The sequence below is a fragment of the Cyprinodon variegatus genome, unplaced genomic scaffold (assembly GCF_000732505.1).
Source record: "Cyprinodon variegatus isolate N-32 unplaced genomic scaffold, C_variegatus-1.0 Scaffold89, whole genome shotgun sequence".
In the NCBI taxonomy this organism is placed as follows: domain Eukaryota; kingdom Metazoa; phylum Chordata; class Actinopteri; order Cyprinodontiformes; family Cyprinodontidae; genus Cyprinodon; species Cyprinodon variegatus.
The window spans coordinates 647,783-661,216 of record NW_015150542.1 but is presented as its reverse complement, the minus strand read 5'-3'; the positions used below and the strand labels follow the sequence as shown (position 1 = coordinate 661,216).

At 39.6% G+C, this 13,434-nt stretch overlaps 1 protein-coding gene across 2 annotated transcripts in view; it reads right to left on the bottom strand.

The window, feature by feature from the left end:
• bmp2k (BMP2 inducible kinase) overlaps nucleotides 1-13,434 on the bottom strand; it is a 62,713-nt gene that overhangs the window by 14,307 nt on the left and 34,972 nt on the right. For both annotated transcript variants that reach the window (XM_015373614.1, XM_015373613.1), the window contains exons 5-13: nucleotides 11,465-11,586; nucleotides 8,520-8,601; nucleotides 6,584-6,716; nucleotides 5,988-6,091; nucleotides 5,825-5,904; nucleotides 5,264-5,412; nucleotides 4,577-4,743; nucleotides 1,574-1,702; nucleotides 322-548 (exon numbers count right to left, since the gene is read on the bottom strand). In XM_015373614.1, the coding sequence (XP_015229100.1) occupies nucleotides 322-548; nucleotides 1,574-1,702; nucleotides 4,577-4,743; nucleotides 5,264-5,412; nucleotides 5,825-5,904; nucleotides 5,988-6,091; nucleotides 6,584-6,716; nucleotides 8,520-8,601; nucleotides 11,465-11,586 (1,193 nt within the window). The remainder of the gene's footprint in view (nucleotides 1-321; nucleotides 549-1,573; nucleotides 1,703-4,576; nucleotides 4,744-5,263; nucleotides 5,413-5,824; nucleotides 5,905-5,987; nucleotides 6,092-6,583; nucleotides 6,717-8,519; nucleotides 8,602-11,464; nucleotides 11,587-13,434) is intronic.

Genomic DNA, 13,434 nt, shown 5'->3' with positions numbered 1-13,434 from the left:
CCTCCATCTTAAAGGAATCTGAATCAAGGATCTCCATCTCACATTTCTCTAATCAAGCATTTTTAATTTCCACGTTACTCTATAGAAAGTTCCTCAATACTCTGCAGACCAGGATGTTATACATCCTCCTCTAAAAAAGCACAGATTGTGCTTTAAGACTCCTTCTTTGCTCAAAGGATTCTTTCAATTGTATTGATCCTAAAAGAGAGGATTTTTCATTAGACTGAAGATAACTAGAGATTTGTTCTTTTAGTGTCTATAATCCTTAATTAGGAAGAGCTCTATTGCTTCATTTCCAGTCTACAGATATCTGAGGGTTACCTGGGGTTAGTGTATGAGGTTTCAACAGGGGATGGTCCAGATCCAGGTCCAAGTGCAGCTCCGGATCCAGCAGTGGGCGTGGTGGCGTTTAGAGAAGCCAGAGGGATCTGGAACTCAAGAGGGGAAGACATATAGGGAAGAGGCTGCTGAGCGGGAAGCTGCTGCTGCTGATGATGATGATGGTGGTGCTGCTGCTGCTGGACAAAAGCCTGTTGGTACTGGTGCAGCTGTTAGGGAAGGAAGAGAGGGAGAAGAGGGGGACGGGAATGAAGGACGGACCATTGACTTCATGGTGCATAATGATGATGATGAAATGTTGTTAGAAACCAGTTCTGGTTTTGGAAAGCTGGGGACGTGGTGGGAGGGGGGGACGAAGGAATGAAAGTCAAAGAACAGAAACTGAATACATTCAAAGTTCAACATGCAGGGAGGATCCTGTCAGATAAACGGAGCACCTCAACCTTTCACAGGAATATTGTTCCTTAAATCTTCGGCATGTTTTTTTTGCTTTTTAACATTTAGCTCCGACATTATCAGGAGGATAAACCACCCCTCTGAGTTTTTATATGCAGCACAGGTCTAAGATTACAGCGAAAGCCGCCTTTAAATGTTCAGCAGGTATCTGGGGAATAAAAACCCAGAGATGCTCTGCTCCCCTTTCCTGTGAACCGCTTCGTATGTCGGTACAAAACGCCGACGGAAGCGCTCGATTTTCCACCCTCTGTTCCATCCCCTGGTGGCTTCTTTCAGACCAGATTGCTTCTGAAATAAAGCAGATGGTGCGTGTTCGGTGGGAGAGATGGGCTAAAAATTGCGCCGCCCTTACGCCGCACATTTGGGAGACCTGTGTTTGTGTGTTTGGTTTCAGGAGCTGCGTAAATACGAGTTCGCTCAATGTTTGGAGAGACGGAGTAGGAAGTTTGAGCGTCTGTTTCTGATGCTGCTTGGCACAGACAGGGGGAGATTTGAGTGAAGGAGGACTTGCTGCCAGTTTTGGGAGCAGAGAAAAGCAAACTCGAGCCATTCTGACATTAAATGAAATATGCAGCTCGGTGATATTTCATGCTGCGCCTCCATGTGTTTCACTGTCATTTGATCAAACTATTTACTGCAGTTTTGGGTGAAATCTGCCCTGAAGTTCTGTCGTGACTTAGATAGAAAGCTTTAACGGGACAAAAAGAGAAGCTCATTCTGATGGGTGTTTATCTCCGATAGGAAGGAGATCACGGATCTTTGCTTTGGCACAACTCACCAAGGCAGCATATTGGGCCTGAGCGACTTGCTGCTGATACATGGGCTGCATCATCATCTGCTGCTGCTGCTGCTGGAGCAGAGCCTGCTGGTGCTGAAGCTGCAGGGACTGCTGCACTGCCTGTTGGTACTGACAGATGTTGGACAAACATTTCAGCATCTCTAAGATATCTCTTAAGATAAAAAGTGTGGATCTGTCCATCATTTCTGCTAAAACTTCTAAATTGAAATCGTGAGTAAAATTATTGCAGTCCATAAAGCATAAAGTTTATATAACGGCTTTTATTTCCATACATGCAGAAGCTCTGGGAAAACTTCCCACTATATTCCACATCAAACATTGACGACAAATTATTACATTTGTTTATGTAAAGAAAGGGAGAGAAAAAACGAAATGAAACAAAATAAAAAGGTGCAGACATCTGAATCACAAAAGAAACCAGCTTCTGGCACCTGGCAAGAGTTTTATAAGCCCATTTTTTGTAAAACGCCCATTTCAAGGAATTTTCCTCTTCAGCATTGATGCAACATTTTTTATTTTTTTTTATAATGGGACAGGTTTATTTCGTTGATGTTTAATTTTTTACATTCATCATAAACGCTATTTTCAAAGATTAATTTAACTTTTTGTGATATTCAATCAGAATCAATTTCAACAACTTTTTAATAAGTTAGTCTAGTTTCATCATAGTTTTAGTCCTATGAACTGTTTCTAATTAAGATTTAGTCAAGGGTTGCAACTAACTATTTTGCAAATCAATTAATCTGTTTTAATTCGACTATTTTTTTAGATTACTCAATTAATAATCGTATTGCCAACGGTTAATTGAAGAAGATTTTTTACAAAATCAAACCAGGCGAAATTAAACTTTTCCACTTCAGGAGTTCTGGATAGAGCATATTGACGGACAAAAAAAAATCTTTTTATCTTAAATTCAAAATGTTTATATATTTTTTTTACAATTTGGTATAATTACTGCTCTAAGTGGGTCGCTCTGTCAGCTAAAGGCATGTTATAGAGTCTCTATACTCCAGTTAATGATTAATTGAATGTTAAATTAGTTGATTATTTCAATCATCGATTAATCACGATTAATCCGATTCATTGTTTCAGCCCTAACTTAGTCCCATTTTAGTCAACAAGAATCTGGATTTGACTGGGAAAAAATATGAATATTGCCGTTGACAAAACTAACTTTTTTTCCTCAACATTTAACTTTGTCAGAAGTAACACCAGCGCTGAGATTCAGACGTGAAATCTAGGCCAGATTTTTACCTTCAAATAGCCATATAATCATATTGCAGCTGCAAAAAAAAACAAAACAAAATGAAAGCGTGACCTAGATAGAGGGAGGGCTGCCCCCACCAAACTTTCCCCTACTGGGACAGAAGCAGCAGTGAGGTTATGATTCCATGTTTGTGGGAGAGCTGGTGTTCAGTTAGGTAAATCAGTAACATATCTGTAGATGTGTTTCAGCCGAGTAAACCTCAGAGTGAGGCAGCTTTATGAAAATGATGAAAGGTTTTTATGAAAAAAAAAAAAACAAACAACAACAAAACAAGCCAGACTGGGCCAACTAAGCCAGTTTTATGAACCAGCCCTCAGCTCTGTCTCAGGAGGCCCCCTGGTCACTGTAGGTGGGAGGAGACAGAAGGAGTGGAGTTAAAATAGCATCACTGTTTGACAGCGTCTCTCATCCCAAGCATGAAGCTGATGCAGAGCTCCTTCAGAGACAGCCTGCTGCACCCCAGGTGCACAAAGGAGCGATATCACAGATGCTTCCTCCCAGCTGCTGTTAACACTTTCTAACCGTCGGTGCTCCAACAGACTCATCTCTGTACATATCTGCTGTTATTGACAGTTTGTCATTCTTTTAAATAGCTTGTTGCTGTTCCTGTGCACCAACATACCTGCACAGTTTTAACATCTTTTAATTAACCTACACAGCGAAACCCTTGTTATACTATACAGTAACTTTAAGGCAGGGCTGGGAAATTAATTGTATTTGCATTAAAAACAAAACAATTTTAAAATTGCAGAGGCCCTGTTTAGGTCACGTTACATTTAACAAGACTAAGAGACTGATTTTCTTTTCCATTCCAGCCCTTCAATAGGTGGTAATATATGTTTATAATGGGCTTCCTTCCACAAAACAGAAAACAGAAGCTTCCAGGTGGCATGCAGATATTTGCATGCAAGTTGAAGTGAACTATTTTTCCACACACAGGCTACAGTAAGTCTTGCAAAAATGGACTTTGGACATGGAAGCTTTTAAATAATAAAAATATTGGTATAATATTGCAATATTGGTTGAAAATAATTGCAATTTGAACAATTTTCTGCAAAATCGTTCAGCCCAAATTAAGGTATGTTTTTTTTCTTCAGCTTTTCTTTAGCTTGTTTGTTTATGTCTGTCTTTCTAAGTGTGAATCTACAACTTTCTATTGTCTGTCCCTTTGCTGCTGGTACGCGTGAAACTCCCCACTGATGGGCACGGTCTATCCAATAGTTATTGCCTGAGTCTTGACTAATGTTTATTTATTCTGACCACATAGGACGATAAATTACATTTTTTTTTAGAGTCTCTGTTTTTGGTTTACATTGCAAAGCATTTGAGACCCTTAAAGCTTAGTTTTGGTGACACTTTAAGTGCTCCTCCTGCTTAATCAGAAATGTAACAAAAGTCTATAGAGAAAACGACCTATCGTACCCAGATTTTAATGAGGAGCGCACATAACCTGCATGTAAAACATCCACAGCCTTTGCAAAATCAATGAACTTATGGAATGAGTTCACCACAAGGCTATTAGTGTAACACACTCCTATCAGGAAGCATTCAGCCTGAACCATCAGCCTGCATCACATTAATACTATTCTAATACCCTACCACACCTACTGGTACATTTTGCAATGCAAGAAGTAATATTTCTAGAAAACCATCATTGATCATCATTGATCTGGTCAGTCAATGATGAACCGATATAGTTTTGAACTCAACATTACCTGCAAGTATTGCAGATGCTGAGCATTAGCATGTTGCTGCTGCACTGCTTGTTGTTGTTGAAGCTGCTGCAGACGCAGGTCCCCAGGCTGCAGCTGCTGCAGGACGCGGTGCTGCTGGCTGCTGGGCGCCGTCTGCACAGTCGGCTGCCCCGATCCAGGAGTGGGAGCTGAACAGACACAAGGACCATTTATTACTTTAAAACTAAACAAGGATCTCACTTTAATATAAAGAGTTTGATTAAAAAACAAACAAAAAAAAACATAAAGCTGCATCCTAAAACAAAGCTTACATATGATTACAAGATGCAACCAAAGGTATAAAGCTATTAAATGGGGAAATAGTTGGTACAGTAGCAGCCATTCAATATGTCCCTCCCCAGTCCAACGAATGACAGCCCACTTCCCTGCAGCTCCCAGCAAAATCCCATTCAACTTCCTGCCACTGGCCTTCTCCTGGGCTTGTATACATTGTTTTAATATGACTCCACCCTTTCATGAATTACAGGGTCTGACCAGCAGATGGAGCTTCTCTTTAGATTGCAATGTCCACAAATCATGACAGAAATAATTTTTTTGTCAAAGATTGATGTTTAAAAAGGAACTGTAGGATAGCAGCCAAGGGACCATCAAGGAAAGTGGGGAGATTTTTAATGGCTACCACCGTATATAGAAAACAGTCTGACGGACCTTTCTGGCCGTTGCTGACGGGTGCTGAAGGCACGGTCATTTTGACAGGAGTGACTGTGTTGGGGAGAGGCAGGACGTTGCTGTTTGCAGCCTTCGGCCTCTGCCTGGGAGCTATGGATGTTTCTGTTGGACCCACGGAGTCGGTTATCCTGGAGAAAAATGGAGACAATCAAAAAGTCACCTTCTTTTCACATCTGATTGTCGTTGCATGATTCTTAAAAATTCTCTGTGCAAAACTTAACTTGATATGACAGGCAAAGAAGGGAAAGGAAGGAATGATAGAAGGAAGTACACCAGGAAGGAAGGAAGAAGGGAACTGAGGAGATAGAAAGAAAAAGAGGCAAGGAAGGGCATAAAGAAAGAAAAAAATAAACTAAAAGGAGACAAAGAAGAAAAGGAATAAGAACAAAACTGATCACAGGAGTGACCGGATTTAGAAAAATGGAGATTTAAAATCATTAAGACTTTTCCAAACTGCATATCATCTTTGCTTCCTGCAATAAATCAACCTGGATAGAAAACTCTTCCTCTAAAGGAGGAAGGAATGAAAAGTTAACGTACCTGGCTTTAGTCATACTCTTCTTAGCAGCCACCTCACTGGCTGTTAGAGGCTCAGGAAGAGATGTTGGGATGGGAGAGTTCTGGAAAAAGTAAGGAAAACCGACCCAGTCAACCACTGCAGATATTACAAACACCCCATCTGATGTTTACTGATGTTACTCACTGAGAGGTTTGGGACTGGGCAGTCTCTTCCAGCTAATTTAAAGGCAAAGTAGGACACTTGGTAGATGTCTGGTCTTTTCTCCTGGTCCGGCTCAAGCATATATCCTGAAAGACAGTGAAGTGTGTTTATTAACATGCAGCTCATGTCTTTCGCCACATGGGGGAGCCTTTGCACCAAATTTCAGTTGACAAACTGAGCAGCAGGCTCCAGTTTAGGGAAGTGAAATAATTCAAAGGACCCGGTCTTGACTGACAGCCCTCGACTGGTTCAAACAGGAACAAGTTGTGCAAAAAAAAGAACAAAGAAGCACGAACCAGCTGCAGATGTTGTAAACACCCCCCCCCCCCCCCCCCAAACAACAATCCAGCTAATGAGAGAGAAGAAAGCAAAATGTTTCGACACCACACCACATCACTGTGGTTGCATAATTTCAGTTGAATTGCTTAGCAGCTCAAACAGTGGAAATATTTCAGACTTCCACTCATTATAATAGACAATCAGAGTAGAAGAAACAGATTTGTGTAAACAGAGAGAGATTAATCAGATCAGAGTCGCAATAATCGTCCAGACCGTGGTGGGTCTGCTTCTGGACTTACTGATCAAGCAGTGCAACTTGGTGGAGAACTTTGAGTTATCCGGGACGATAAAGGATCCGTCACATATGGCCACCTGACTCTCCCCAAATGGAAGTGTGAAGAAACACAGCTTGTACAACAAGCATCCGAGTGCCTGTGGAGAAACAGGCAATCCATTAAAAACAAAGCATCCATTATTTGCTTATTGCGAGTCCCAAACGAGGTCATCAATTAGAGATCAGTCATATCAAACGTAAGCTGCAGTTAGATCACATCTCTTCTCAGAAAAACATCTTTAATCTGAAAACACCCTGGATGGGATCTGCAGCAGTTATCAACATGTTCGTGATTACAGAAACAAATAATAAAAAAAGAAAAATATGTTTCTACTTAATCAAGTCTAAATTTGCCAGATTAAAGTTTACTCAGATCTTTGCTGTTTTCATAAATGTAAATAAAGCAGCTCTGATGTTATAGAAGACATTTCCAGAAGGGACAAGCTTTAAATATGGACAAAAAACTGAAGATGGATAAATGAATATCTGATAGATGAATAGATGGACAGGTAAGTAACAAAATAAAGCCATTTAATGGATGCCTGTCATCTTCGGGCATATTTTTTTAAGCAACGGAATATGAAATAATGTGGAAACATTCTCTATCATTCACCACTCTCTGCTTCCTCTACTTGACCAAAAGTGAGAAAAATGCATAAACCTGAAGATTCCCTGAAGAGAAGCCTTTTATATGACATAGCTATTGCAGAGAAAACATTTCACATCCTGAAACATAAAGCAGGTAGAAGTATGTGTCAGTAGGTGGCAGAGTGACTCAGTTTGATTGGATGAAAATCTGAATCTATCCAAATCAATACGATCAAATAAAGCTATTCTAATAACCAGTCACTGCAACTTATTAGAAACTGCAACAGAAAATAAAGCCCAGAATATTCTTCAACTCTGGGCAATAATTTAAAACAGACACAACCTACTCAAAGTAAAGTAATGCCCCTTTATTGAACAAAGCATGTTTATACAATCTTGTACGGCTTAATCCATTAGTTCAGTTTGTTAAGGTGCTATTTAATAAATACCGGTAATATGGCGGCATTATTGAAAGAAGTGTTTGTTAAACATGCTACACCAACGCTGCTATCCAATTAACTAAACAAAATCCATACTTTCTCAATTAACAGCCTGTATTGATTCTGAATGAGATCTCTAATGTGTGATTAAAATGTTTGATTGCTGTGTGTGATTACAGAAAGGCTTAAATCAGAAGTGGTGCAGGCAACCAGATTTTACATACTTTATGAAATCATTTGCATAACTGAAGCTGGAAGCTTTTTCCATGCATCAGCAAAGAGCTTCACAGCACAGAAGAAATGTTATTTATGTCGCTGTGGCATGAAAGATGAATCCACATGCAGAAAGTCGTTGCTCTTTATTTATCTGGAAGCAGCTACATGTACCTTTGGTAAACAGATGGCAACAGCCTCAGAAATTATAGAGGAATTATATTTTCCATGATTCTGTTCAACAAATCTGACACAAAACTTCAAGTCAGTGGAAGCAAAGAATGTTTGTTCAATTTCTAAACGTGGCTAAAGAACAGGAAGTGAGAAACATGGGGGGGATTTTCTACTCTTATGCAAAGCTGCAAAACAAACAGTGTCCATATGCACTGCATACTTTTTAGAAGCCCGGTTTGTCTTTGTTTTTGCACCTTTTAAACCATATGAAGGGCTGGGCCTCCTGATCTCAAAGTGAGAAAACGGTGAGGCAGAGATAAAACAGACAGAGCTTTGGTTTGCTGCTTAATGGAGGAGAGGCTGTCAGAGAACAGGAGTCAGTAAAAGGCCCAGGGTGTGTGGAGAGAGGAAGAACCTGTTGGGTCAGAGTGACACCCAGGAACCAATCACATGGTTACACTAGAGATACACAGAGTCAGAGCTTACCCAGATATCAGCTTTAGTGGTGATGGCTTTTCCTGCGTACAAGTTAATCATCTCCGGGGCCCGATATGAGAGGGTTGTGTACCTGGGAGATACAGCAACAGGAAACCTTCAGTGACGGGTCAACGTTCAGCCTTGTTTTCTCACTTATCTCTGATCTCCAAGCAAAACTGACCTGAAGACATTCTTGACCATGAAGCCTGATCTGCTTCATATAAGCACCAATAACAAAATGAAATTTTTAGAGAAACAAATGAAGCCTCAAAAGAAATTAATATTTATGGTTCTGTTACAACATTATCTATTATCACTGTTGCTGATCTTTTTTAAACATATTTTTTGTTGCAGTTTTTCTTCTTTTTGTTGATCAAAAGAATGCTGCTGTTTCATTTTTGAACTTTTTTATTGGCCACTACAAAGAAACGTCATCCAAGTACGGATGTGCTGACGACAGCAGGTTTAAATCCAGTACTTTCCAACTTTCGGGGTCAACATCACAACAGTAAATCCTCTCCTTTTACAATAATGACTTTAAATTAACAAGAGTTGCAGAGAGTCGTGCATCAGATGATCCGGTCAACACGGCACAGATGACTAAACAATCTTAAAAAAAAATCATCCTCTCAAGTGTTTAATGCTGAAAAAAAATCCAACATTTGAACACATCTATTAAGTGTGGCGGAAGAAAATCTCATTTTAAATGATTGTTTTTCTATTGCACTTAATGACATCACTAGGAATTCCTATAAAATAAATCAAACAATATATAAAATGTATTCTCTATCATTTTCTTAAAGTCTTGCCATGACTGTTTCCTGAAAAATATGATGTGAAACAAGCTTAGTTGTCAAAGCTGCTGTTCTAAATGGATAAGAAAGGACAACACAGCAGTTAAATAGGAAATGAGTAGCCAACTTCTGTCTAAGCAAAACCCTGACACCTTCTGTCAAGTATGGTGAAGGATCTGTGATGCTGTGGGCCTGTCTCTCTTCTAAAGTTTTTAAGGAACCAAAACGACGGAAAAGGTTCAGCAGACACAGAACCGCCCTAGCTCTGAAACTTGAAAAGCATTTGAAAAATCATTATCAGTCTTATCTTTGACTCCATGTTTTAAAAGATAAATGTGTAAAGATTTATAAATTTGTGCTGAAACAACCAAACTGCACATCATTTCAGTGGTTTTCGATTTTAAAGCCAAAAGTGAACGTTTAGCATCTCATGTAGTGAGTGGTTGACTTTGCTTACAGCTTTCTAGTCTCATATCTGTGAGCATCTCTAGGGTTTAGTGATGACTGGGTCTGCTTATTAAACTGAAACTTTCTAATGCGGTCACAAGGGACACCATGAAATCATCCATTCTATTTCCTATGGTGCACAAATATCCAGAAAAGATTATGACTGCAATTAAAGGGTGAAGATGATTTCCTAAACATTCTGGTCAACAATCCCAGAAACAAAGATAGAAAAAATAATAAATAGAAATGTTGAGCTGTGCAGAATCGCTCTGGGTAGAAACAAATAGAAGGTAAAAACATTAAAGGTAACTGTAATGTTCAATATAAAGGCTGATTTATACTCAGAAACCAGGTCATCTGTGTGTGTGTTTGTATGACCGCCACTGTGGAAAACGACTTGTGAAGTTGGATCAGCTGGAAGAGCGAGGTGGGCAAGAACGCTGGGACCCTTTTTCCACCTGGATCCCCGCTCTTTTTCACCCTCACATCCCTCTGTTGTCGCACAAACTTCCTCACTGCCTCGATCGTATCTAGACCCACAGCTGGTGCGTGATTGTCCCTTTTGCGTTGTGGCGTGTAAAAACATAGAGCAGACCATGCTTCAAAATTGGGCATAAATCAAAAATAAATGCGACAAGCTCACTGCGACACACTGCTGCAGGAGGATAACCAGCCCTTAAGGCAGGTGAGTTCATTTATTAGTGATTTTTTATTGCTCAAAAGAAGCACAGTGACTTTGGAAATAGCCCAAAACAGCAGGGTGGAGATAGAGCTTAGCTTGTTGATGATTTTTACCTTAACAGATATCTTTAAATAGAAATGTCAACCCTTAAAGGGTTTATATACAGCAAAGATCTGCAAGAGTCCTCACAACCACAGCTGAAAACCCTGATGGTTTTTATCTGAATAATACCATGAAGAGGACAGGTTTACACACAGCCATAAACCGCTGATAAGCACCACACGATGCACTTTATTCCTGCTGTAAATGTGGGAAAGCCAACAGGCCAGAGCTGACCAGCCTTCTGAGATTTTACTCTCTGTAAATATGAATACAATGGAAAGCAGCAGAGTGAGCAAGCAGCAGTAACCACCTGATAAACCACGATTTGCAAAGGGTCAATAAGGTTGTGTTTGCAGCCGCAGGATTGTTCGGAGTATTCTGAGGTTGCCAGGATCTGCTCCCTGTGCTACAGTTCATCAATAAAAACTAACGGAAACCCCAAATCCAAGCACCTAAATCATTAGAACGTTGCAAGAAATCAAATAAAAAGGTTTCTAAAATAAAGCCTATTAAAAATGTTTATGGTATTTATTGCCCAGCCTATGCAGCTGAAGCATTAACCACAGCTTCAGTTCACACCTTCAGTCTTTATTAAAGACTGAAGTTTTTTTCATTAAAATGCTGCTATTCATCCCTTTGCAAACATTAGGTCATGCCCACACTTATTAAGATAATGCACAGAAGATTTCTCATCAAAAACTAATTTATTGTTCTTTTTATAAGAGAAACTAAACTTTGGGTTTTAATTATTTAGTATTAAAACTTTTCCTGTGTGATGTATCCATATGCTAGTTTTACTTTTTGAAATAATTAACAGAAAAATGTCATTTTCAATGATAATCAGGTATATTGACCTGATATATAAATGAGCTTTAATCTCACAGGGAAACAATAGAAAGGTGACATTAAGGAGAAGTCCAGGAACCTACTTCTTTATCTCATCCTCCACGGCCGTCACTCCGTCTTTAAGAGGCAACAGGATCTTATGAGTGGAGCTGCCGAAGTCACACAGGACGTAGTTTCCCTGGTCGTTCAGAAGGATGTTTTCAACCTGGTTAAAGAAATAGAAAGAAAACATAAAACCAGATATCACTACATCAGCTGATGAGCAAGAGGTTTTCTTGTAGAGTGGGAAGCAGAATGTTTACCTTTTTGGGTTTTATTAGGGTGTATCTGAGTGTAACTTCCACAAATCATTAGGTAATAATTTTCTGAGTTCCAATACTTTTACATTTAAACCTAGATTTTATTTAATTTTTTTTATTTTTTTCATTAAGTGGCATTAGAGGACACGGTTTACAATTTTAAGACACGAAACGGGAAGAAAAGGAAAGAAATACTGGGTTTAGGAGTCAAACCCCCAGCAGCAGCTTCCAGGATTAACAGCCAATTTGAGCTGCAGGCGGTAAAGTTTCACTTTAGAATGGATAAGCATTAATTTATGCGTTTCTGTCAGTAGAATAAAAACCCTGCAATATCAAATTCATCCTATTTCAGAAAATCAATACCAAAGACATGCGATGAATGGAATTCACAGAAAAACAGCAAAACAGAGAGTTCCTCGCCTTATTTCCCCCCAATAAAAATGTTTTTTTATTGTTTGTTTTTATTAGACCGCTGTGAATTTCAAAGTATTAAAAACAACACAAATAAAAAATAACTTCAAACTCTAGAAAGCAGCACAACTGAGTAGAGAAATGTCTAATAACAAAAAAAAAAACATCTGTTGGTTATTCAGGGTTAATGCTTTTTTTCGCACTCTCACTTCCCTTGGCGATGCATGACTGGGCCTCCACGCTCCTTTGTGTCCCTTTAACGTTACGTAAGCTGTGTAGGCTGAACACATAGACGGCAAACAGAGGACAAGCCTGTGGAGCTGAAGGGACCGTACTGTTCAGAGGCTCGTCCAACTGGACCGAGCACAGCGGCCCACTGATGGGGACCACACTGGGAAACTACAATGAGACTGAAGCATCAGCAGAATGAAGGTGAATCAGTCAGTTAGCTTCACAACCAACACAAAATCCATCCTACAAAAATTCAACCTTCAGACAGCCTCATCAAGGCAGTAGCTGTGATGCTGTAGATGAAGGAGGTGAAAAAAAAAAACAAAGAAAAGACGCATGAGCTGTAAAAGGGTCAGCAGAGAATCAGAAGAAGTTAAAACTAAAGCCGTCTGCTGATCATGCAGGTCTAGATCCTGTTTGTGTTGCTCATGTCTCATGCAAATCAAACTGAATGTAGTCTATAAACTGTCGTATTTAAATGTATCTGTCTCAGGGTTTTGGGGATTTTCCCCAACAGAGATCTCATGAATAAAGGAGCACTTGGGCTGCAGAAAACTTTTCCAGAATTTCCAGAATCTAAACATACATATTTACATATATAAAAGACACACACTCAAGCAAACAGGTGTAGGGTTAATGTCATGAGGTAACATGCTCATTCTGTTGGATATTCAAACACTATTTCTGTCAGAATTGGTGAAGTTCATTTAAATTAGTCGGTTTCCTTGAATTAAACAAAGCTTTTATCCAGAGTCAGTGAGGGGAGTAAGGTGGGTGTGTTGGCCTAGTGCGGGAGTCGGCAACCACAGCTCCGGAGCCGCATGCGGCTCTTTAGCATCCCCCTTGCAGCTTCCTGGATCTTTTTCAAAAATTTATGAAAATCTTTTTTTTTTTTTTTTATATATGCTGTGCAAGAGGTCAAACAAAAATGTATTATGTTTTCCAATGCTGTAAACATTTGTATAATAAATAAATCTAAACAATAATTTGGGTCATAGTCATAGAGAATAATGGTCATAACTTGCAACCAGCGCCGTGCGGTGCCTGGCTAACAAAGCGGTGCGTGTGTCTCGGACCTTGGTTCTCAAAGGGAAAAAAGAAGGAAGATAGCT